The 26,937-nt window shown below is 43.9% G+C and overlaps 1 protein-coding gene across 1 annotated transcript in view; it reads left to right on the top strand.

Annotated features, from left to right (window-relative positions):
* Positions 1 to 522: 522 nt before the first annotated feature.
* The window catches only part of MAL (mal, T cell differentiation protein (MAL blood group)), a 106,579-nt gene continuing 80,164 nt past the window's right edge, over positions 523 to 26,937 (top strand). Inside the window, exon 1 of the mRNA XM_077282891.1 lies at positions 523 to 708. Within this exon, the coding sequence (XP_077139006.1) occupies positions 601 to 708 (108 nt within the window). The 5' untranslated portion in view covers positions 523 to 600. The remainder of the gene's footprint in view (positions 709 to 26,937) is intronic.

The raw sequence follows: 26,937 nt of genomic DNA on the forward strand, positions 1-26,937 counted from the left end.
GTCCTATTTGTTATTTGCTTCACAATAAAAAGAAAATCAAATGTTCACAGTTGTAGGCATGTTCTTTACATGAACTGATGCAAACCCTAAAAAAACCCTGTGAAATTCCAGGTTGAAAGGTAGCAAAAAATGAAAAATACCAATGGGGAGGGGGAATACTTTTGCAAGCCAGAGTATTAAATGATTATACATATGCTAGACATGAGATGGATAGATAGATAGATAGATAGATAGATAGATAGATAGATAGATAGATAGATAGATATGAGCGTGATGGAGATGAGATAGATAGATAGACATGAGCTAGTATGCGTTCTTTCAACATGGGACAACAATTTTGTTATTGTTATCCTGCATGTTCACATACTCAGACAGATGTCACTATTGAGAAATACCAAGTCTTTATACCTTACAAGCTGGCAACACCTTTCACATGTAAGCGGAGCACTCAGTTGCTAAGGGAGTGTAACAATGGCTTTACCATCCCTCTAAGGTGGAGTAGTGCATGAATAAGTAGCTTTTACACTGCAGAAGTTTCAGTATTGCCAAGGCTGTCGCTGCTCCAGTATTACACAGCCTATTATCTCCAGACCTCATACAATGGCAACCACCAATGCAGCACCTCCAGTTTATGGAGATATCTCTCCACTACCATCAGGGATAAGAACGTTTACTTCTTTTCCGGATTTCCTTATGATACTTGAATTTGTAAGTATTAATAATAGAAAGATGTTATTTCTTTATAATGTGGGTTTAGGCTGGAAACATTCAGGTAAGAAAAGGACATTTTCTCTTTTTCTCATTCTGCTTTGATTTTACATATGTGAATGTTGTATGTGATGTTTCACCATGTATACCTGATCATCATAGTACTGTAAGAATATGGGATATCATAGCATTCTTGAATTCTTCCCTTTCCTTTAAAGGTGCTTTTACACATTAGTCTAAAGTTAATAAAAATAGATGATTTCAACCATAAGAGCAGTTTGTCAGTAGAAATCTCACAATGAACTATCGTCTTATGCGATCAATGTCATTAATCATTTGGAAAGTTTGTGATGCTTAAAATTTTCATCAGATAGTTACTAGCTCACAAAAGATCTTTGTCAGAACATTCCCAGAAAGATTATTATCCTCCACCCAATGTCATTGAACTAGATGGCTAACTTTAAGGACTGGATTAGTCAATAGGTACTAAATCCCCCATACACATTTAACTAATGTCAGCCACACCTGCTGGTATCGATGGAGACTAGTGATGAGCGAATATACTCATTACTCGAGATTTCCCGTGCACGCTCGGGGGTCCTCCGAGTATTTTTTAGTGCTCGGAGTTTTAGTTTTTAGCACCGCAGCTGAATGATTTACATCTGATAGCCACATAAGTACATGTGGGGGTTGCCTGGTTGCTAGGGAATCCCCACATGTGCTTATGCAGGCTAACAGATGTAAATCATTCAGCTGCGGCGCTAAAAACTAAAACTCCGAGCACTAAAAAATACTGGGAGGACCCCCGAGCGTGCTCGAGAAATCTCGAGTAACGAATTTATTCGCTCATCACTAATGGGGACGATAGATGCTACTGCGCAAGCGCTGCAGTCATTTTGCTGGAGAAAAAAAATTGGCTCCATCAAGATGGCGCCGGCGGCACCTGCACAGTAACATCTATCAAAAGAAGATAGATGCTACTGCACAAGCTCCTGTTCCGGTGCCACTTTGATGGGGCCAAATTTAAAATGTCGCCGGTGGCAGCGCTCATGCAGTAGTGGAACGCGATAGATGCTACTGGCCGTTACCAGCGCCATTTTGATGAACGTTAATTTTAATTTTGAGATCACACAATATGATATGCAGTATGTAAAATAGGGGGCAAGTCAGTGACGGATCAGTGACCTGTCATAAGCCACGCAGATGAATATGTAAGCAGAGCACCACATAAAGCCCCTCCCACAACACCCCCCCACAGGCCGTCCCGAGACATGAGCATATCATTAACTGAAAACTACAAAGATTAAACAAGAACCACTTGACGGATTTAATCAACCAATGTATCATATTAATCAGTATAACAGTGGCGACCTGACAGTGTCTGTAGTTTACTGAAAACAATCCTGCTGACAGGTTTACTTTTAAACAATTGATGCATTTAATGCGGTTCTCTACTTCTGACAATCTCCAGTTGGGCGCTCATTGATTACCCGCAATCTGTTGGAGAACCTGGCAGTAAGCATTCAATGGACCTAGGTCTTTTTTCAACCTATGAAACTACATAACTAATTTTTGTCTGCTTCAAGGAACAATTTTTTTTTTACTGAAATGAATGTATTTGTGGCTAAAAGTCATTCTTGTTTTGCTGCACTTTCAACTTTGATGCTATCAGTGTTTATAAATCAGCTAATAGGAGCTCTGAAAAGACAGATAAATAAGTTAGAAACTTGCTCATTGGATCGTCAGAATGAGCTCACTGAGGGATTTTCAATTGACCAATTCTGCAGCCAGCGATAGACAGTGCAACACAGAGGCTAAAGATGGCAGATGGCGCAATATTTTAAGTTAAACAGCAATACAAAACTTATTTTCAGCAAAATGACATGTACTTAAGGTGAACAAACTTGCATTACACAGTACTCATTCAAATCAATAGATTGGTTGAGGCGGGACAGGAAAGGTGCTCTTTGTAGTCAATTTCTGTTTTAGCCAATTCCTAAATGGGAGACCTCTCTCACATGAACTTATAAATCCCTAATAAGGTCTAAAAGAAAATATTTTTTTGTAAACAAGATAACCCCTTTAATAAATGATGGTCCATCACTTGGAACCAATGCAGAGATCCACCCAAGAAGCCAACTTTTCTGTGCATTTTGTAATAGGCATTGTTTTAGTTTATCTGCAGCTGGCAGCTTAACTGGGGACACGCCTGATTATTCCCACAAAGTTCTCAAAACCAGTTAATCAGGGAACCTGTTATATGTTAAACGAATTCCAAACCATTCCACCAAGCAAACTTGCCTTGCATAGCAAGATAAAAAAAGTGAATGTATGCAGCAAATAAATCTCTTAGTTAGAAAATCTTCAAGGTATGTTGTGTTCTCGTTACTGTAGTTTTCTTCATTATTATTCCTCACTTCAAAGACTGAACAATGAAATTTGAGGAGCAAGCGACTACCACAACCAACCTCTGTGTTGTGTAGGGGAGGTAACTGTGGTAGGGCGAATGTACCGTAATAGTGCTCAGTTCTCTTCAGAGGACAGTAGCACAACTGGTCACTTTTACATAAAAAAGGTTGCCCAATACTGTAATACCTAAAGGAGTGATCCAAAACTAACATTTATTTTAATCTTTAATCCCTTTCTATTTAACATAACAATCTAATCTCTCTAATCTCTTTTCTAATATACTTTAAGTAAAAATTCCCTATTGTTCACTCACTACACTATCTAACTGCTTTATTATTTTTTTTCCTATGACCTATGTGATGACGCTTTGCTTGAGAACCTCCAGTGCATCCAGGCATACTCAAGCAAGACTGCATCAGGAAGCAGAAACCTGCTCCGCCATCACAAGTGATGTCACGTGTTGGTGCAGCTGGTCTCTACTAAACGTGTTTTCTCTTACAATGCACAATGACAGTGCACTCTTTTGACGGCTCGTCAGTTCTTCTCAGTGCCGATGAGAGAGTGCACTGTTACTGTGTACTTAAAAAAATATTGTACAGTGACAAGATCATAATGTTATACATCGAAATCAACAACTGACGCAAAGCAGAGCAGGGAAAAGGCCACCCCCTGAAATGGATGTCACACATGACTCTTCATTTTCAGTCTCTGCATCCTGATGACGTTTCATTTAAATATCCCATTATATACTGAGGGTTCTCAAATAAAGTTTCATAAAACAGGAAGTAGTAAAAAAAAAATAAAACAGTTAGATGGCGGAATGAGGAAATGGTAGGGAATTTTAGGATTAAGATATGTGTTAGTTTTGGACCACTTCTTTAACTTTAATGGGCCTTGGGTGATGTAAGAAAAAACCTCTCACCATATTCTTATCTATTTGGACAGTTTCACTCCTCCACACTCGGTACTGTGTCCCTACCTGGTCTCTTGGCATACCCGTCGGGTGGAAATCATCACATCTGCTGATTTGACTGCTGTCTTCACATTCCATATCCCAATAAAAAAAGCAAAGAATCCGCACCACTGCAACAAGGGTTCACTGCGCCTCACACTCACCACAGCCATGTGCCACAAATGCCCCAAAAGGATCGGGTGCTCAATCTGAAAAAGTATACAGGAAAATTTCAATGAAAGAAGAAAACTGAAGAGCACTCACCGTCCTAAAAAATAGTTCTTTATTGCAACGGAAGAATCTTCAGCAGGGGAGAATGTGAATTGTGACAGATGACTGCCGTTTCATACTGCTGCGCTTCCACAGGTCCCATGGAAGCGCAGCAGTGCGAAACGGCCGTCGTCTGTCACAATTTTACATTCTCCCCTGCTGAAGATTCTTCCGTTGCAATAAAGGACTATTTTTAGGATGGTGAGTGCTCTCAGTTTTCTTCTTTCATTGGAATTTTCACATTCCATATGATCAGGAAGATGGTGGATCAGTGGCTAGCGATGGCTGAAGCGGTCAATTGATGTGGCTTCCCCCGAAGGTTAATGCCAGAAGACCACTGAGGGACACAATATCGAATGTATAGGAGCAGACATGCAGTTAACAGTTAAAGTAGTTGGCAATTCTATTTAGAAATTATTATTCAAGTGTATATTTCTCAGGATTTACAGTATCATACTATTTTATGTGTTTCCTAAAAGTACAATGTCCTATTTCCTTTTTTGCAGGTTATTCTCAATAAAACTGAAAAGACGGAAGTTTAGCCACTTCCTCTTTTGCTCATGTACGCTGGACAATACTTTCCATCATTGACCAATTTTTAGCTTGTTACAAAAAGTGGTAGTAAATGGTCTGTTTAGAAAAGCTGTGGTTTGTCAGGTCCATCTGGTAAATGACGTTACTGGTCTTGAAAATTAACATTTTGTCAATTAAAAGGAATTTGTCAACATGTTTTTGTTGTGTAATCTGAGGACAGCATGAGGTAGGTGCTGAGACACTGATTTCAGAGATGATCTCCCTGTTGTCCAAGTGGTCTGACCACGCCCCCTCCTCTGATAAGTAGCTTATTATTAATTGACAATGTACACAGAAAGCTGTGGTGTAGGCGGGATTTAACTTTCTGAGCTCTCTACATGCTACATCTAAAAATTCTGATTATGTCAGAATGACTGCACTCAGTAAATTAAGTGATACATCATTGTAATCAGGGTTTGTTTTCCTTCATTATGCTACTCTCAGATGAGGTAGCAAAATTCTGGTGACAGATTCCCTCTAAATTCAACCCTGAAAAATTCAGTTTTACTGTAGTTATCTGCACAATGGTAGGGAGTGAGAAGTTGTAGAGGACCTGACATAGGCAGCGGGACAACTATCAGAGTGACTGGATGACAGGGAAATGAAAATGTTTATGAGAAATTAACTTCACATACAGATATTTAATATTAGAATTCGCACAAAGTCGTTTTTTTTTTGTATTTTTTCACTATTTTATTTGTCTAACTAATATCCATATTTTATACAAATATGGATAAGGAAATGGAAGGACAGATTTTCTATGTGTAGGTGTATGTTATGGGAGATGTCGTCATGGTGGGATCAGTTGTCTCTATGAAGTTATTATAAGCTATCAAACAACCAATACTGTTATGCAGTGGTTTAATGCCCTTTTTCAATTAACGGGAACCTGTTTGTCCCATGTGAGACAAGATCACCACCTTTCAGCCCTGATATACATGAGTCTAATATGCTGTACATAAGCCCCCAATCCGGCATGCAACAAAAGAAAAACAACTTTTATAATACTCATCTATGGGGCGGTCCGGTCCTATGGGTATCGCTGTCTTGGTCCGGTGGCTCTTCTCTTCTTGTAATGCTGTGCTCCTTCTTGCTTCGTGTGAATCACACGCCCTATGTCATCCACACAATGTACTCAGCATCGTTTTACTGCACAGGCGTACTTTGCTCTGTGCATGCACCAGGAAAGGTCACAGAGACCCCAGCACATGCGCACCGCACTACTTTTCTCTGCCTTGGTCAGGGCAGGGAAGTACGCTTGTGCAGGAGCACGATGGCTGAGACACTCTGTGGATGATGTAGGACATGTCATCCACAAAAAACAGAAGAGAGGTGGATGGCAATCACAAGAAGAAGGGAGGCACCAAACTGAGACAGCGACGCAATCAGACCTGACCACCCCATAGGAGAGTTTAATAAAAGGTAGTTTCTTGTCTAGCAGGCTGGACTGGAGGCTTATATACAACATATTAGAATGTTGTATATCAGGGCTGAAAGGTGGTGGCCGAATCGTAAATGGAACTAACCTGGTGACAGGCTCCCTTTAAAGGCAGTTAAGGTAAAATTGTGGTTAATTGTATTGGAGGTGTTGAGTTTGGCAGGGTTTTACTCATGTGAGAAGCCATAAGCATGCTTGGCATTTTGATCTATTGGTTCCCGAGAAGGAAGTACTGTGCTGATGACACAATAAAATTGCTTTAATATGAGATGAAACTAGTAATACTGGTACTATCGAGAAGCATAACATATTTTATAGAGAATGAAATCAAGCTTTGTTTGATATTATAGATATTTATACAATTAAAAAGTACCTATGACTAGGGTTGAGCGAAACGGATCGGTCATTTTCATAAGTCTCATGAAACCCGACCCGATCCCTGTGCGGGGTCGGCCACGCGGTACGCGAACTTGGCGCCAAAGTCGCGTTTCGTATGACGCGTTTAGCGCCATTATTGCAGCCAATGAAGGAGCGGCAGAGTGATGACATAGGTGTCAGGGGGCGTGCACAACTATCGCCATTTTTTCGCTTGCGTGTTGCAGCGATTTGCAATGTGTAAAACCAGCCTTCCCGTTCGGAGGAGAGAGAGAGAGAGAGAAAAAAATATATATAATAATTAAATTCTTCATTGGGTTTCGTGTTTCGGCCGATCCCCGACTTTTCACGGTGGTCGGCCGATTTCACTCGACTCGACTTTTAAGACAGTCGGGTTTCGACCCTAAAAATATAAAGGTCGCTCAACCCTACCTATGACATTTAATTTAAATGACAGATACAATCTAACATGTGTCGTAGATTGTTGGTGGTCTCGATCACTCAAAATGTCACTCTGCTGGCGAAACCTCAGGCTGATATGCGGAGGTTTTGCCTTAGCCCCGACATAGAGCGGAATACAGAGTCAAGAAAAAGTCTAAGAGCACATACTTCACTTGATTAAAATGCTCACCCTATATACTACAAAGATCATTTAATTATGTATTTCACTCACTTGTATAGTATCATCATATTTCACGGGGGGAGGGGGGTATGAATTTACTGACAGGCTTCCTTTAACAATTTTCAGCCCCTATTGCATACAGTCTGTTTGTATTGAACTCCTGCCATTTGGCAGATAAAGGTCAACAGAATGTGACACTCTGCAGAATTTTTGTCTTCCTTAAAATGATTTTTAAAAATAGACAATAGTATTTTACATTATAACAAACATATTTTTCATGCCTTTTTTAAGAGTGGAGGACCTTTGCCATGATAAGTCCTCTTAAGTTTTCAATTCACAAATCCAATTAATATTTTATTAGTTGTTCACAATACCTGTAAAACATCTTTACACTCCTAACAGTTTTTCACTGCTACCATAAATATCCAGTAAATATTAATTATGTGACATTCATTAAAGGTACCTTCACACTAAATGATATCGCTAGCGATCCGTGACGTTGCAGCGTCCTGGCTAGCGATATCGTTTAGTTTGACACGCAGCAGCGATCAGGATCCTGCTGTGATATCGCTGGTCGTTGAAGAAAGTTCAGAACTTTATTTGGTCGTCAGACCGGCGTTTATCGTCAGGTTTGACACCAAAAGCAACGATACCAGCGATGTTTTACGCTGGTAACCAGGGTAAATATCGGGTTACTAAGCACAGGGCCGCGCTTAGTAACCCGATGTTTACCCTGGTTACCAGCGTAAAAGTAAAAAAAAAAACCAGTACATACTCACCTGCGCGTCCCCTGCCGTCTGCTTCCTGCTCTGACTGATCGCCGTAAAGTGAAAGTGAAAGTACAGCACAGCGGTGACGTCACCGCTGTGCTGTTAGGGCCGGCGCTCAGTCAGTGCAGGAAGCGGACGCCGGGGGACGCGCAGGTGAGTATGTAGTGTTTGTTTTTTTTACTTTTACGCTGGTAACCAGGGTAAACATCGGGTTACTAAGCGCGGCCCTGCGCTTAGCAACCCGATGTTTACCCTGGTTACCCGGGGACCTCGGCATCGTTGGTCGCTGGAGAGCGGTCTGTGTGACAGCTCTCCAGCGACCAAACAGCGACGCTGCAGCGATCAGCATCGTTGTCGCTATCGCTGCAGCGTCGCTTAATGTGAAGGTACCTTAACAACTATTCATTATCTTCTATTATTACTGAAAGTATGGTGCCTGGGGCAGGTGCCTATATTGTGAAACTAAAGGCTGTCATTGTAGTCTCTTAATCTTTATTTTCTAAATCTTCCTATTAATTTGTCGTCCAGAAACTGATTATATACTTCCCTTGCAAATGTGTAACTTCTTTAATGTCCAAAACACAGGACAGATATTATCACCATTCACATCATTCCGTCCCCAGAGGCTCACAATCTTAATTTAAAAATATGCAAAAAATTAAGATTTAAAAAATCCAATTGGAATTTCAAATATAGAATTGTTCTTTGCAACTTACAAAATAAGATACGTACATTGCATTACCTGTATGTTGCATCATACTGATAATGAATTACAGATTGTATTAATTTCCAGAGCTGTGTTCCCAATTCTGCAGGATTTATGGGCAGAAATCTTACCATCCTTAAGAACTTTAATGTTTTTTTTCTTGAATCAACTCTGAACTCCTAGCAACATCATATGAGAAAACCACTTTGAGAGGAGCTGTTTAGGATAAGAAAAACATGGCTGTTATTTTCAATTTCACACACAATCTGTGGACAAATGTGGCTCTTAAAGAAAGCAGCCATATATTTTGCTCATTATAAGACCATAAGATGCACCCCAAATTTTGGGGAGGAAAATAGGAAAAAAATGTTTTTTTTTATAAAATGGTGGTGCATCACATAGTTTGCTTACCGGAGAAGGCGGCTTAGGTGGAGTGGTGTCCCAGGAGGCAGGATCACTTCTGCAGGAAACTGGCAATGGCAGGAGTGAGGCGATGCTTCAGGGCCCAGGCTGTGAGGAGGGGGGTGTTTGGGCAAGAGCTCAATCTGAGAATGCATCTCCTCCGGTGGCCATTTTCCACCTCAGTGAAAACAATGGGAAGTGAGGGGACTCCTGACATTTTCTGAAAGCCTGGGCCCTGCTGCAGCCACGCACCACTGAACGCCACCTCCTTCAAGCTTGGAACCCGCAGTATCGCCCCACTCCTGCCACCACCGCCAGCTTCCCCCAGCAGCAAACCTGCCTCCTGGGACTCCGCCCCCTGTAGCCACCCCATCCCCCTGTTACGCTACATGTGGATTATAAGATGCACCACCAATTCCCCCCGAAATTGGGCAAAAAAAAGTGTGTTTTATAATACAAAAGATACGGTCTTTCTAATTCTGGACAACCTCGCCAATGTTTGTGCAGAGCTTTGATTTGCATTATAGCAAACTCAATTCTTATATCAGGAATATATAGTACTCTGATACATGAAAAACATGTCAGTGTACTATAGTAACCCAGCTAAGGAGTGTGAAATGGTTGACTTTCTCTAATGACAAATATTTTAATATAAAAAGCATATAAGATAATTCTGTAAATTCACCAAGGTAAATTCTATACAATGAGGATGAGTAAATTGATTCAAAGCAAGTTGAATTTATATAGAATTTTAAGACCAATTGAAACAATTAGCAATTCATGCAAACTGCCAAAACATGCCTGCTTCCATCTTACACATTGCTGAATATTGTATCAGCCACAGAAGGCTCACATATTGCCTTGCAGCTCTCACATCACATGGTAAAGCAAAGCCAATCATGACGGACTATCATAGCCTGTATAAAAGCTGATGCAAAGAATGCAGCAGCCATTTCAGGGTGATTTAGGAAAGTGAGAGAACGTCAGAGCTCACAACTCAGTAATACAGTAATGTGTTGTATATAAAGAGAGAGGTAGGAAAGGTGCCAGCAGCAGTGACAGTGTGATTGATCAGTGATATGGTGTAGGTGGTATTTCTCCTGCTGCATTTGATTCTTAATGCACTAGAAATCAGCAGCAAGACAGCACAACATTCTATACAGAAGCAAAAAACTAAAAATCAGTGTAAATCAGAGACAGTATACTTGCTTGCTGGAAGTAACTATAACAAGTTTTGTCACTTCTTGTGCAATCCTTTTTGTGAAAGGGGTATAATTTTTTTTTTTATAGAAAAACAAATTCCTCAAATCTCAGACATTTTACTGCAACTGTCTACCTCAAAATGTATGCATATCACATACAATTTTTTTTGCGCATATGTTTTTCTAGCCAAATTTTGCATCTGGCTTTTTGGACGTGTACCTACCTAGCATTTTCTATCACGTAATTTTTGGGAAGGGGGGAACGTTTTGTAAGTCTGAAATTAAAAAAGAGAAGAAATTTAACTGTGCATGTCAGCTTTTGCACACCGGTTTTACTTGTTCACTTTGATATAATCCACACCAACAGTGGCATGTAAATGTTTTTGCACCATTATCAAAATTACTGATATTGTGAACAGTTAAGCAAGTTGATGAAATGATCTCTAATAGGGCTAAAGTTAAAGATGACACATTTACTCAGTATTACATGTTGTAATTTTTTACATTTTAAAAATTACAAAAAGGAAAATTGGCAGATGCAAAAGTTTCAGCACCCTGAATTAGGGTTGAGCGAAACGGGTCGATCATTTTCAAAAGTCGCCGACTTTTGGCTAAGTCGGCATCTCATGAAACCCGATCCGACCCCTGTGCTTGTCGGCCATGCGGTACGCGACTTTCGCGCCAAAGTCGCGTTTCAATGACGCGAAAAGCGCCATTTCTCAGCCAATGAAGGTGAACGCAGAGTGTGGGCAGCGTGATGACATAGGTCCTGGTCCCCACCATCTTAGAGAAGGGCATTGCAGTGATTGGCTTGCTGTCTGCGGCGTCACAGGGGCTATAAAGGGGCGTTCCCGCCGACCGCCATCTTACTGCTGCTGATCTGAGCTTAGGGAGAGGTTGCTGCCGCTTCGTCAGAATCAGGGAGAGCGTTAGGCAGGGTCCACTAACCACCAAACCGCTTGTGCTGCAGCGATTTCCACTGTCCAACACCACCTTCGGTGTGCAGGGACAGTGGAAGCTATTTTTTTTTTTTTTCCCCTCAGCGCTGTAGCTCATTGGGCTGCCCTAGAAGGCTCCCTGATAGCTGTATTCCTGTGTGTACGCCACTGTGGAAACCAACTGCTTTTATCAAAGCACATATCCTCTTATTCCTTCCTTTCTGCACAGCTATCTTTTTTGTTTGTCCACACTTTTTATTTAATTTGTGCATCAGTCCACTCCTATTGCTGCCTGCCATACCTGGCTGAGATTACTGCAGGGGAGATAGTAATTGTAGGACAGTCCCTGTTTTTTTTTTTTTTTGTGGGAGATTAAGATTGGCATTTCTGCTACAGTGCCATCCCTGTGTGTGCCATCTCTCACTGAGTGGGCCATAGAAAGCCTATTTATTTTTTCCTTCATTTGTGTTCTAAAATCTACCTCAACACAAAAACACTACATCAATCAGTGGGAGAAAAATATTGGCCTCAGTCAGGGCTTGTGTGCCACTGCTGTGTGTGCTATCTCTCATTCAGTGGGCTATAGAAAGCCTATTTATTTTTTTTTTTTTTTTAAATATTATTTGGTTTCTAAAGTCTCCCTGAAACAAAAAAAATACCTAAAAAAACAGTGGGAGAGTAATATTGCCCTTTCAGCTTGTGTGCCAGTCTTGACTCCTGGGTGTGCCACCTCTGTCCCTCTCATTCAGTGGGCCATAGAAAGCCTTTTTTTTTTTTTTTTTTTAATATTATTTGGTTTCTAAAGTCTCCCTGAAAATAAAAAAAAAAATACATAAAAAAACAGTGGGAGAGTAATATTGCCCTTTCAGCTTGTGTGCCAGTCTTCACTCCTGGGTGTGCCACCTCTGTCCCTCTCATTCAGTGGGCCATAGAAAGCCTTGTTTTTTTTTTTTTTTAATATTATTTGGTTTCTAAAGTCTCCCTGAAAATAAAAAAAAAAATACATAAAAAAACAGTGGGAGAGTAATATTGCCATTTCAGCTTGTGTGCCAGTCTTGACTCCTGGGTGTGCCACCTCTGTCCCTCTCATTCAGTGGGCCATAGAAAGCCTTGTTTTTTTGTTTTTTTTTTAATATTATTTGGTTTCTAAAGTCTCCCTGAAAATAAAAAAAAAATACATAAAAAAACAGTGGGAGAGTAATATTGCCATTTCAGCTTGTGTGCCAGTCTTGACTCCTGGGTGTGCCACCTCTCTCTCTAATTGTGGGCCATAGAAAGCCTTTTTATTTTTTTCCTTCATTTGTGTTTTAAAATCAACCTCAACACAAAAACACTACATCAATCAGTGGGAGAAAAATATTGGCCTCAGTCAGGGCTTGTGTGCCACTCCTGTGCGTGCCATCTCTCATTCAGTGGGCCATAGAAAGCCTTGTTTTTTTTTTTTTTTTTTAATATTATTTGGTTTCTAAAGTCTCCCTGAAAATAAAAAAAAAAATACATAAAAAAACAGTGGGAGAGTAATATTGCCCTTTCAGCTTGTGTGCCAGTCTTCACTCCTGGGTGTGCCACCTCTGTCCCTCTCATTCAGTGGGCCATAGAAAGCCTTGTTTTTTTTTTTTTTAATATTATTTGGTTTCTAAAGTCTCCCTGAAAATAAAAAAAAAAATACATAAAAAAACAGTGGGAGAGTAATATTGCCATTTCAGCTTGTGTGCCAGTCTTGACTCCTGGGTGTGCCACCTCTGTCCCTCTCATTCAGTGGGCCATAGAAAGCCTATTTATTTTTTCCTTCATTTGTGTTCTAAAATCTACCTCAACACAAAAACACTACATCAATCAGTGGGAGAAAAATATTGGCCTCAGTCAGGGCTTGTGTGCCACTGCTGTGTGTGCTATCTCTCATTCAGTGGGCTATAGAAAGCCTATTTATTTATTTTTTTTTTTTAAATATTATTTGGTTTCTAAAGTCTCCCTGAAACAAAAAAAATACCTAAAAAAACAGTGGGAGAGTAATATTGCCCTTTCAGCTTGTGTGCCAGTCTTGACTCCTGGGTGTGCCACCTCTGTCCCTCTCATTCAGTGGGCCATAGAAAGCCTTTTTTTTTTTTTTTTTTTTTTAATATTATTTGGTTTCTAAAGTCTCCCTGAAAATAAAAAAAAAAATACATAAAAAAACAGTGGGAGAGTAATATTGCCATTTCAGCTTGTGTGCCAGTCTTGACTCCTGGGTGTGCCACCTCTCTCTCTAATTGTGGGCCATAGAAAGCCTTTTTATTTTTTTCCTTCATTTGTGTTTTAAAATCAACCTCAACACAAAAACACTACATCAATCAGTGGGAGAAAAATATTGGCCTCAGTCAGGGCTTGTGTGCCACTCCTGTGCGTGCCATCTCTCATTCAGTGGGCCATAGAAAGCCTTGTTTTTTTTGTTTTTTTTTAATATTATTTGGTTTCTAAAGTCTCCCTGAAAATAAAAAAAAAAATACATAAAAAAACAGTGGGAGAGTAATATTGCCCTTTCAGCTTGTGTGCCAGTCTTCACTCCTGGGTGTGCCACCTCTGTCCCTCTCATTCAGTGGGCCATAGAAAGCCTTGTTTTTTTTTTTTTTAATATTATTTGGTTTCTAAAGTCTCCCTGAAAATAAAAAAAAAAATACCTAAAAAAACAGTGGGAGAGTAATATTGCCATTTCAGCTTGTGTGCCAGTCTTGACTCCTGGGTGTGCCACCTCTGTCCCTCTCATTCAGTGGGCCATAGAAAGCCTATTTATTTTTTCCTTCATTTGTGTTCTAAAATCTACCTCAACACAAAAACACTACATCAATCAGTGGGAGAAAAATATTGGCCTCAGTCAGGGCTTGTGTGCCACTGCTGTGTGTGCTATCTCTCATTCAGTGGGCTATAGAAAGCCTATTTATTTATTTTTTTTTTTTAAATATTATTTGGTTTCTAAAGTCTCCCTGAAACAAAAAAAATACCTAAAAAAACAGTGGGAGAGTAATATTGCCCTTTCAGCTTGTGTGCCAGTTTTGACTCCTGGGTGTGCCACCTCTGTCCCTCTCATTCAGTGGGCCATAGAAAGCCTTTTTTTTGTTTTTTTTTTAATATTATTTGGTTTCTAAAGTCTCCCTGAAAATAAAAAAAAAATACATAAAAAAACAGTGGGAGAGTAATATTGCCATTTCAGCTTGTGTGCCAGTCTTGACTCCTGGGTGTGCCACCTCTCTCTCTAATTGTGGGCCATAGAAAGCCTTTTTATTTTTTTCCTTCATTTGTGTTTTAAAATCAACCTCAACACAAAAACACTACATCAATCAGTGGGAGAAAAATATTGGCCTCAGTCAGGGCTTGTGTGCCACTCCTGTGCGTGCCATCTCTCATTCAGTGGGCCATAGAAAGCCTTGTTTTTTTGTTTTTTTTTAAATATTATTTGGTTTCTAAAGTCTCACAGAGAAAAAAAAAAAAATAAATTAGGTGGGAGATTAATATTGACATTAGTGCTTGAGTGACAGTCCTGCGTGTGTGTCATCTCTGTGATTTGGTGTCACAGAAAACAGAGTGTGTAACATTGTGCCTGATTTTCCTTGTGGTCTCACCAACCTGTTAAGGGATATTGAAATCATACTGAAGTTATAGCTCACCGTGTAAGTTGTTTGACAGCAACAAATAAAGTTAGTTTGGTTACGATTTTTAAACAATGAGGAAGTCTGGTGCAAGAGGTCGTCGTGGGCGTTCATTGTCAGCTGGTAATGATGGTAGTGGTAGTGGAGCATCAGGTGGTCGTGGGGATAAAAATATTCCACCTAAGTCTGGAGCTGTGGAGCCAGTTTCGTCGTCAGGCTACACAAGGCCTCGAACGCTCTCTTTTCTGGGAGTAGGAAAACCGCTTTTAAAGGCGGAGCAGCAACAGCAAGTTTTGGCTTACATTGCAGACTCAGCCTCTAGCTCTTTTGCCTCCTCTTCCGAAACTGGTAAATGTAAAAGCAGCGCGTCGCTTGTGGATGTTCACGGTCAGGGACAAGTCGCTTCCTTGTCCTCCTCAGCAAAAACTACAACAAGAGAGAAGGATGCAGCAGGCGACACAACGGGTCACTCCATGGAGCTCTTTACACATACCGTCCCTGGCTTAGAAAGTGAAACATTTAACAGGCCATGCCCATTACAAGTAGATTCTGACATGGAGTGCACTGATGCACAGCCACAGCCAGAGTACTATGCTGCTCCTTTGACTCAGACCACCACATTGCCCTCTCAGGGTACAGATCCACAATCAGACCCTGATGAGACTATGTTGCCCCGCCACGAACGCTATACCACCGACCGACACAGTGACACAGACGAAGTTGCACACGAGCTCGAAGAGGAGGTAATAGATGACCCAGTTATTGACCCCGATTGGCAGCCATTGGGGGAACAGGGTGCAGGCGGCAGTAGTTCAGAAGCGGAGGTGGAGGAGGGGCCGCAGCAGGCATCAACATCGCAACAGGTTCCATCTGCCGGGCCCGTATCTGGCCCAAAACGCGTGTCAAAGCCAAAACCTGTTGGAGGACAGCGTGGCCATCCGGTTAAAGCTCAGTCTGCAATCCCTGAAAAGGGATCCGAGTCTAGGAAGAGTGCAGTCTGGCATTTTTTTAAACAACATCCAACTGATCAGCGCAAAGTCATCTGTCAAAAATGTTCAACTAGCTTAAGCAGAGGTCAGAATCTGAAAAGTCTAAATACTAGTTGCATGCATAGACACTTAACCACCATGCATTTTCAAGCCTGGACTAACTACCAAACGTCCCTTAAGGTTGTAGCACCCTCGGCCAATGAAGCTAGTCAGCAACGCAACATCCCTTCCGTCACTGTAAGGCCACCATTTTCCGCACCACCGGCAGTATCTGTGCAGGTTTCTTTGCCAGCCAAAAGCAGTCAGGGTCAGGGAATCACCAGTTTAGTAGGAGGAAATATTGCATCTAGGGCACCGGCGGAAACAATACCGTCTCCAACCGTCTCTCAGTCTGCCATGTACACCGGCACACCCGAAAGTTCCACGATCTCCTGCTCTCCAGTCCAGCTCACCCTACATGAGACTCTGGTTAGAAAAAGGAAGTACTTATCCTCGCATCCGCGTACACAGGGTTTTAACGCCCACATAGCTAGACTAATCTCGTTAGAGATGATGCCCTACCGTTTAGTTGAAAGCGAAGCTTTTAAAGCCCTGATGGAGTACGCTGAACCACGATACGAGCTACCTAGTCGACACTTTTTTTCCAGAAAAGCCATCCCAGCCCTGCACCAGCATGTTAAACAGCGCATCGTCCATGCACTTAGGCAATCTGTGAGTACAAAGGTGCACCTGACTACAGATGCATGGACCAGTAGGCATGGCCAGGGACGTTATGTGTCCATCACGGCACACTGGGTGAATGTGGTGGATGCAGGGTCCACAGGCGACATCAATTTAGGGACAGTTGTGCCTAGCCCACGGTCTAGGAAACAGTTGGCTGTAGGCGTTCGCACCCCCTCCTCCTCCTCCTCGTCCTCCTGCAGAAGCTACAGCTCTTCCACAGAACGCAGTCGGCCAACCACTCCATCGGCAGATGACACTGTTGCACACCAGTTGTCCCATTATGTGCCAGCTACTGCCAAGCGTCAGCAGGCTGTATTGGCTATGAAGTGTTTGGGCGACAACAGACACACCGCGGAAGTTCTGTCCGAGTTCTTGCAACAAGAAACGCAGTCGTGGCTGGGCACAGTAGATCTTGAGGCAGGCAAGGTAGTGAGTGATAACGGAAGGAATTTCATGGCTGCCATCTCCCTTTCCCAACTGAAACACATTCCTTGCCTGGCTCACACCTTAAACCTGGTGGTGCAGTGCTTATTGAAAACTTATCCTGGGTTCTCCGACCTGCTCCTCAAAGTGCGTGCACTTTGCTCACATATCCGACGTTCGCCTGTACACGCCAGCCGTATGCAGACCTATCAGCGGTCTTTGAACCTTCCCCAGCATCGCCTAATCATAGACGTTGCAACAAGGTGGAACTCAACACTGCACATGCTTCAGAGACTGTGCGAACAGAGGCGTGCTGTTATTTATTTGTGGGAGGATACACGGGCAGGCAGTAGGATGGCAGACATGGAGTTGTCAGGTGTGCAGTGGTCGAAGATACAAGACATGTGTCAAGTCCTTCAGTGTTTTGAGGAATGCACACGGCTGGTTAGTGCAGACAACGCCGTAATAAGCATGAGCATCCCCCTAATGCGTCTGCTGATGCAAAGTTTGACGCACATAAAGGAGCAGGCGTCTGCACCAGAGGAAGAGGGAAGCCTTGATGACAGTCAGCCATTGTCTGGTCAGGGCAGTGTACAGGACGAGGTAGCGGGCGAAGAGGAGGTGGAGGACGAGGAGGATGATGGGGATGAGTATATTTTTAATGCGGAAACTTTCACGGGGGCACAGGAAATTGGTTGCGTGTCACGGCCGGGTTCTGGTTTTTTGAGGGACACAAGTGACGTAGATTTGCCTGCAACTGCCCCTCAACCAATCACAACCGGAGATTTGACAACTGGAACTTTGGCCCACATGGCGGATTATGCCTTACGTATCCTAAAAAGGGACACACGCATTACGAAAATGATGAACGATGACGATTACTAGTTGGCCTGCCTCCTTGATCCACGCTATAAAGGCAAATTGCAAAATATTATGCCACATGAGAACTTGGAACTAATATTAGCAACCAAACAATCAACTCTTGTTGACCGTTTGCTTCAGGCATTCCCAGCACACAGCGCACGTGATCGTTCTCACACGAGCTCCAGGGGGCAGCAGACTAGGAGTGTTAGGGGTGCACACATCAGAAGTGGCGTTGGACAGAGGGGTTTTCTGACCAGGTTGTGGAGTGATTTTGCTATGACCGCAGACAGGACAGGTACTGCTGCATCAATTGAAAGTGACAGGAGACAACATTTGTCCAGTATGGTTACTAACTATTTTTCATCCCTTATCGATGTTCTCCCTCAACCGTCATTCCCATTTGATTACTGGGCCTCCAAATTAGACACCTGGCCAGAATTGGCAGAATATGCATTGCAGGAGCTTGCTTGCCCGGCAGCAAGTGTCCTATCAGAAAGAGTATTCAGTGCTGCAGGGTCAATATTAACCGAAAAAAGGACTCGTCTGGCTACCCAAAATGTTGACGATCTAACATTCATTAAAATGAACCACAACTGGATTTCAAAATCTTTTGCCCCACCTTGCCCGGCCGACACCTAGCTTTCCTATGAAAAGCTCTTGCCTGTGAATTACTTTTCTAATGTCTAATTTGCTGCTGCAGATTGTACAGCATACGACATGTTTACACCTCCCTAAATGGCCAAACTCCCCACACGGGGCCGTGGTATCGCGACTTGGCGCAAGCACCCGTGAGACTGCTGTTTGTCTGAAGAGGTGGGTGTGCTCGCTTTTGGTTGACGGCATTGCAACTGGGTCCCTCATAGTACAATGTAGTGTCTCTGGCGGTGGTGGTGCGCACCCAACGTCAGACACACCGTTGTAACATGAGTGGCCCTGGGGCGGTCCCGCCGGCCTCAAGAGAGTTCCCCCCTACCCCAGCTCAAACTGGGCTCTACCACGTGCAAAATTATGTCGCACAGCTCCACCAATCTTTAGTCTATTCGCTGACATCATTCAATGTCTGGCACTGACAATACAAATTTGTAGACATCTATGATGCAACTTAAAGTAGTCTGTGTCTGTGTCCTATATTGGCACCATTAAATAGTTACTGCCAAATTACTATGTCAGAAACACAGCAGATGAGCCCACCCCTGTACCTAAGTATGCCACCTTTTTTTTTGTTTTGGTTGTTTTGCGAGACATTAACATCTATTTATATTTTGGGAGTACTGGGACAGACACTCCTTGCACTACTCCTCCACTCAGCACCAAGCTGCCTGCCCGTGTATCCATGTAACCGCTGTAAAACTGCCATGAGCCTATTGTTTGTTATTTTAGGCCTTTGAAGCCTTTCTGCGCTCCCTCCTTCCACTAGTCCTCCACTGACCAGACCACTGCTGCCCGTGTACCCCTGGAACCAATTTTAAAGTGCCTACAGCCAGCCCATTTTATTGTGTTAGGTCTTCGAAGCCTGTCTGCGGTCCCTCCTTCCACTAGGCCTCCACTGACCAGACCACTGCTGCCCGTGTACCCCTGGAACCAATTTTAAAGTGCCTACAGCCAGCCCATTTTATTGTGTTAGGCCTTCGAAGCCTGTCTGCGGTCCATACTTTAAATACTCCTCCACTCACCACCAAGCTGCCTGCCCGTGTATCCATGTAACCGCTGTAAAACTGCCATGAGCCTATTGTTTGTTATTTTAGGCCTTTGATAGCCTGTCTGCGGTCCCTACTCCTCCACTGACCACCAAGCTGCCTGCCCGTGTATCCATGTAACCGCTGTAAAACTGCCATGAGCCTATTGTTTGTTATTTTAGGCCTTTGAAGCCTTTCTGCGCTCCCTCCTTCCACTAGTCCTCCACTGACCAGACCACTGCTGCCCGTGTACCCCTGGAACCAATTTTAAAGTGCCTACAGCCAGCCCATTTTATTGTGTTAGGCCTTTGAAGCCTGTCTGCGGTCCATACTTCCACTAGGCCTCCACTGACCAGACCACTGCTGCCCGTGTACCCCTGGAACCAATTTTAAAGTGCCTACAGCCAGCCCATTTTATTGTGTTAGGCCTTCGAAGCCTGTCTGCGGTCCCTCCTTCCACTAGGCCTCCACTGACCAGACCACTGCTGCCCGTGTACCCCTGGAACCAATTTTAAAGTGCCTACAGCCAGCCCATTTTATTGTGTTAGGCCTTCGAAGCCTGTCTGCGGTCCATACTTTAAATACTCCTCCACTCACCACCAAGCTGCCTGCCCGTGTATCCATGTAACCGCTGTAAAACTGCCATGAGCCTATTGTTTGTTATTTTAGGCCTTTGATAGCCTGTCTGCGGTCCCTACTCCTCCACTCAGCACCAAGCTGCCTGCCCGTGTATCCATGTAACCGCTGTAAAACTGCCATGAGCCTATTGTTTGTTATTTTAGGCCTTTGAAGCCTTTCTGCGCTCCCTCCTTCCACTAGTCCTCCACTGACCAGACCACTGCTGCCCGTGTACCCCTGGAACCAATTTTAAAGTGCCTACAGCAAGCCCATTTTATTGTGTTAGGCCTTCGAAGCCTGTCTGCGGTCCATACTTCCACTAGGCCTCCACTGACCAGACCACTGCTGCCCGTGTACCCCTGGAACCAATTTTAAAGTGCCTACAGCCAGCCCATTTTATTGTGTTAGGCCTTCGAAGCCTGTCTGCGGTCCCTCCTTCCACTAGGCCTCCACTGACCAGACCACTGCTGCCCGTGTACCCCTGGAACCAATTTTAAAGTGCCTACAGCCAGCCCATTTTATTGTGTTAGGCCTTCGAAGCCTGTCTGCGGTCCATACTTTAAATACTCCTCCACTCACCACCAAGCTGCCTGCCCGTGTATCCATGTAACCGCTGTAAAACTGCCATGAGCCTATTGTTTGTTATTTTAGGCCTTTGATAGCCTGTCTGCGGTCCCTACTCCTCCACTCAGCACCAAGCTGCCTGCCCGTGTATCCATGTAACCGCTGTAAAACTGCCATGAGCCTATTGTTTGTTATTTTAGGCCTTTGAAGCCTTTCTGCGCTCCCTCCTTCCACTAGTCCTCCACTGACCAGACCACTGCTGCCCGTGTACCCCTGGAACCAATTTTAAAGTGCCTACAGCAAGCCCATTTTATTGTGTTAGGCCTTCGAAGCCTGTCTGCGGTCCATACTTCCACTAGGCCTCCACTGACCAGACCACTGCTGCCCGTGTACCCCTGGAACCAATTTTAAAGTGCCTACAGCCAGCCCATTTTATTGTGTTAGGCCTTCGAAGCCTGTCTGCGGTCCATACTTTAAATACTCCTCCACTCACCACCAAGCTGCCTGCCCGTGTATCCATGTAACCGCTGTAAAACTGCCATGAGCCTATTGTTTGTTATTTTAGGCCTTTGATAGCCTGTCTGCGGTCCCTACTCCTCCACTGACCACCAAGCTGCCTGCCCGTGTATCCATGTAACCGCTGTAAAACTGCCATGAGCCTATTGTTTGTTATTTTAGGCCTTTGAAGCCTTTCTGCGCTCCCTCCTTCCACTAGTCCTCCACTGACCAGACCACTGCTGCCCGTGTACCCCTGGAACCAATTATAAAGTGCCTACAGCCAGCCCATTTTATTATGTTAGGCCTTTGAAGCCTGTCTGCGGTCCCTACTTTAAATACTCCTCCACTCACCACCAAGCTGCCTGCCCGTGTATCCATGTAACCGATTTCAAACTGCCATGACTGCCTACTGTTTGTTATTTTAGGCCTTTGTGAGCCTGTCTGCGGCCCCTACTTGCAATACTCCTCCACTGACCACAATGCTGCCTGGAGTGCCTGCCTGTGTATCCATGTAACCGATTTCAAACTGCCATGACTGCCTACTGTTTGTTATTTTAGGCCTTTGTGAGCCTGTCTGCGGCCCCTACTTGCAATACTCCTCCACTGACCACAATGCTGCCTGGAGTGCCTGCCTGTGTATCCATGTAACCGATTTCAAACTGCCATGACTGCCTACTGTTTGTTATTTTAGGCCTTTGTGAGCCTGTCTGCGGCCCCTACTTGCAATACTCCTCCACTGACCACACCAATGCTGCCCGTGTACCCCTGGAACCTATTTAAAAGTTCATAGAGCCTAGTTATATATTTTATTTACTATTAATAAGGCCATGATGGACTACGCTGTACCACGCTACAAGCTAACCAGTCGACACTTCTTTTGCGAGAAAAGCCATCCCAACCCTCCACCAGCTTGTAGAAGACCGCATTGTCCATGCACTCTGGCAATCTGTGAGTACAAAGGTGCACCTGACAACAGACGCATGGACCTGTAGGCATGGCCACGGAAGATTACGTGTCCATTACGGCACAATGGGTTAATGTGTTGGATGCATGGTCCACAGAGGACAGCCTACTAAGTATGTCTGCAGTCCATAATTCAAATTGTCCTCCACTGTCTAAATCGGAGCTTCCACCTTCTGGCTTTCGGCCTATAGTATCAGAAATTAAACTGCATTTGGCCTTCAACTTTGGTTACGGCCTACTAACGGCTTCTGCCCCTCCCTGGTGTTGCCCACAACTAAATAAAGCTGAGCTTCAACCTTCCGGCTCTCATTAAGTGGTTTTGAAAAAACAAAATGGTGGATAGGGCCTACTAACGGCTTCTTCCCCTCCCTGGTGTTGCCCTCAACTAAATAAAGCTGAGCTTCAACCTTCCGGCTATCATTAAGTGGTTTTGAAAAAACAAAATGGTGGATAGGGCCTACTAACAGCTTCTTCCCCTCCCTGGTGTTGCCCTCAACTAAATAAAGCTGAGCTTCAACCTTCCGGCTATCATTAAGTGGTTTTGAAAAAACAAAATGGTGGATAGGGCCTACTAACGGCTTCTGCCCCTCCGTGGTGTTGCCCTCAACTAAATAAAGCTGAGCTTCAACCTTCCGGCTATCATTAAGTGGTTTTGAAAAAACAAAATGGTGGATAGGGCCTACTAACGGCTTCTTCCCCTCCCTGGTGTTGCCCTCAACTAAATAAAGCTGAGCTTCAACCTTCCGGCTATCATTAAGTGGTTTTGAAAAAACAAAATGGTGGATAGGGCCTACTAACGGCTTCTGCCCCTCCGTGGTGTTGCCCTCAACTAAATAAAGCTGAGCTTCAACCTTCCGGCTCTCATTAAGTGGTTTTGAAAAAACAAAATGGTGGATAGGGCCTACTAACGGCTTCTGCCCCTCCCTGGTGTTGCCCACAACTAAATAAAGCTGAGCTTCAACCTTCCGGCTCTCATTAAGTGGTTTTGAAAAAACAAAATGGTGGATAGGGCCTACTAACGGCTTCTTCCCCTCCCTGGTGTTGCCCTCAACTAAATAAAGCTGAGCTTCAACCTTCCGGCTATCATTAAGTGGTTTTGAAAAAACAAAATGGTGGATAGGGCCTACTAACGGCTTCTTCCCCTCCCTGGTGTTGCCCTCAACTAAATAAAGCTGAGCTTCAACCTTCCGGCTATCATTAAGTGGTTTTGAAAAAACAAAATGGTGGATAGGGCCTACTAACGGCTTCTTCCCCTCCCTGGTGTTGCCCTCAACTAAATAAAGCTGAGCTTCAACCTTCCGGCTATCATTAAGTGGTTTTGAAAAAACAAAATGGTGGATAGGGCCTACTAACGGCTTCTGCCCCTCCCTGGTGTTGCCCTCAACTAAATAAAGCTGAGCTTCAACCTTCCGGCTCTCATTAAGTGGTTTTGTAAAAAAAAAATGGTGGATAGGGCCTACTAACGGCTTCTTCCCCTCCCTGGTGTTGCCCTCAACTAAATAAAGCTGAGCTTCAACCTTCCGGCTATCATTAAGTGGTTTTGAAAAAACAAAATGGTGGATAGGGCCTACTAACGGCTTCTTCCCCTCCCTGGTGTTGCCCTCAACTAAATAAAGCTGAGCTTCAACCTTCCGGCTCTCATTAAGTGGTTTTGAAAAAACAAAATGGTGGATAGGGCCTACTAACGGCTTCTGCCCCTCCCTGGTGTTGCCCACAACTAAATAAAGCTGAGCTTCAACCTTCCGGCTCTCATTAAGTGGTTTTGAAAAAACAAAATGGTGGATAGGGCCTACTAACGGCTTCTGCCCCTCCCTGGTGTTGCCCACAACTAAATAAAGCTGAGCTTCAACCTTCCGGCTCTCATTAAGTGGTTTTGAAAAAACAAAATGGTGGATAGGGCCTACTAACGGCTTCTGCCCCTCCCTGGTGTTGCCCTCAACTAAATAAAGCTGAGCTTCAACCTTCCGGCTCTCATTAAGTGGTTTTGAAAAAACAAAATGGTGGATAGGGCCTACTAACGGCTTCTGCCCCTCCCTGGTGTTGCCCTCAACTAAATAAAGCTGAGCTTCAACCTTCCGGCTCTCATTAAGTGGTTTTGAAAAAACAAAATGGTGGATAGGGCCTACTAACGGCTTCTGCCCCTCCCTGGTGTTGCCCACAACTAAATAAAGCTGAGCTTCAACCTTCCGGCTCTCATTAAGTGGTTTTGAAAAAACAAAATGGTGGATAGGGCCTACTAACGGCTTCTGCCCCTCCCTGGTGTTGCCCACAACTAAATAAAGCTGAGCTTCAACCTTCCGGCTCTCATTAAGTGGTTTTGAAAAAACAAAATGGTGGATAGGGCCTACTAACGGCTTCTGCCCCTCCCTGGTGTTGCCCTCAACTAAATAAAGCTGAGCTTCAACCTTCCGGCTCTCATTAAGTGGTTTTGAAAAAACAAAATGGTGGATAGGGCCTACTAACGGCTTCTGCCCCTCCCTGGTGTTGCCCACAACTAAATAAAGCTGAGCTTCAACCTTCCGGCTCTCATTAAGTGGTTTTGAAAAAACAAAATGGTGGATAGGGCCTACTAACGGCTTCTGCCCCTCCCTGGTGTTGCCCACAACTAAATAAAGCTGAGCTTCAACCTTCCGGCTCTCATTAAGTGGTTTTGAAAAAACAAAATGGTGGATAGGGCCTACTAACGGCTTCTGCCCCTCCCTGGTGTTGCCCTCAACTAAATAAAGCTGAGCTTCAACCTTCCGGCTCTCATTAAGTGGTTTTGAAAAAACAAAATGGTGGATAGGGCCTACTAACGGCTTCTGCCCCTCCCTGGTGTTGCCCTCAACTAAATAAAGCTGAGCTTCAACCTTCCGGCTCTCATTAAGTGGTTTTGAAAAAACAAAATGGTGGATAGGGCCTACTAACGGCTTCTGCCCCTCCCTGGTGTTGCCCACAACTAAATAAAGCTGAGCTTCAACCTTCCGGCTCTCATTAAGTGGTTTTGAAAAAACAAAATGGTGGATAGGGCCTACTAACGGCTTCTGCCCCTCCCTGGTGTTGCCCACAACTAAATAAAGCTGAGCTTCAACCTTCCGGCTCTCATTAAGTGGTTTTGAAAAAACAAAATGGTGGTTAGGGCCTACTAACGGCTTCTGCCCCTCCCTGGTGTTGTCCTCAACTGAACAAAGCTGAGCTTCCACATTCTGCCTTTCGCCCTATACTATCAGATATTAAACTGCATTTGGCCTACTAGTGTGGTTAGGCCCTTGAAACAGTGTCTGCTGCTCTTGGGTTTGCTACTCCACTGAACAAAGCAATGCCGCCTGTTTAGTCCTGTTACCAATTTTGAACTGCATTTAGCCTACTTTATTCTTTGGCCCTATATCTGTTTCCTCCTCATCCTGCCCATTGCCCAGCCACTGCTAAATGAGTCTGCTGGTACATTGACCTAGACCACTACATTCCCCTTGTACTCTACACAGCCAGAATCTGACCCTGCTGAAAGTAAGGTTCCCCTTCTCGCATGTTATACCACCTTACACAGGGACAAAGAGGAAGGTGCAGATGAAAGTGCAGGTTCCTTCATCAGGTGGGGGGGGCATACTCGTTGGCGACGTCACTGGCACAGGGCCCCTCAGAGTACGCAAAAGTGTCGCTGCTGGTGGGAGGCGCCCCCGCCATGCAAACACACCGCCGTACTTTGAGGGGCCCTGTGCCAGTGCCAATGCGAACGAGTGGGCCCCCCCCTGCTTGCTCAGGATCACAGCACTTGCAACGTTTAAATACTTACCTTTCCCTGCAACACCGCCGTGACGTAGTCCGCATTTCCTGGGCCCACGAAAAAATTGAGCCAGCCCTACTCCCCCCACAACTTTTGCCAAATGACCCCCAATTCCCTATGCCCAACTATTATTATAAAGTTAATTACGATTGGCAAGCTTCAGAAACAAGAATGGATGTTTTTGGCATTAAAATGGGCACTGTAGGTGTTTTCCTGGCCTCCACTCACTGCCGACTATGCTTCCCCATTGACTTGCATTGGGTTTCGTGTTTCGGTCGATCCCCGACTTTTAGCGATAATCGGCCGAATGCACTCGACTCGACTCTGGACAAAATCGGGTTTCCCAAAACCCTACTCGATCTGAAAAAAATGAAAGTCGCTCAACCCTACCCTGAATGGTTAGTACCTAGTAGCACCACCTTTTGCAAATATCACAGCTTGTAAATGCTTTTTGCAGCCAGCCAAGAGTCTTTCAATAATTTAGAGATTTTCATTAATACTCCGTTGGAAAATTCTCCCAATTCTGTGAGATTCCTGGGTCGTCTTGCAAGTACTGCTGTTTTGAGGTCTAGCCACAGATTTTTGATGATGTTCAGAACAGGGGACTGAGAGGAACATTATAAAATCTTCAATTTGTACCTTTTCAGGCAGTTTATTGTGGATTTTGTGTTTAGGAGCATTATCCATTTGCAGAAGCCATCTTCTTTTCAACGTCAACTTTTTTTTACAGATGGTGTTATGTCTTCCCTCCATCCGTGAAATGTTTCCCGTGCCAATGGCTGCAACACAACCCCAAAGCATGATTGATCAACCCCCATGCTTAATGGCTGGCAAGATATTTTTTCTTGAAATTCTGTGCCCTTTTTTC

The sequence above is a fragment of the Ranitomeya variabilis genome, chromosome 2 (assembly GCF_051348905.1).
Source record: "Ranitomeya variabilis isolate aRanVar5 chromosome 2, aRanVar5.hap1, whole genome shotgun sequence".
Classification (NCBI taxonomy): domain Eukaryota; kingdom Metazoa; phylum Chordata; class Amphibia; order Anura; family Dendrobatidae; genus Ranitomeya; species Ranitomeya variabilis.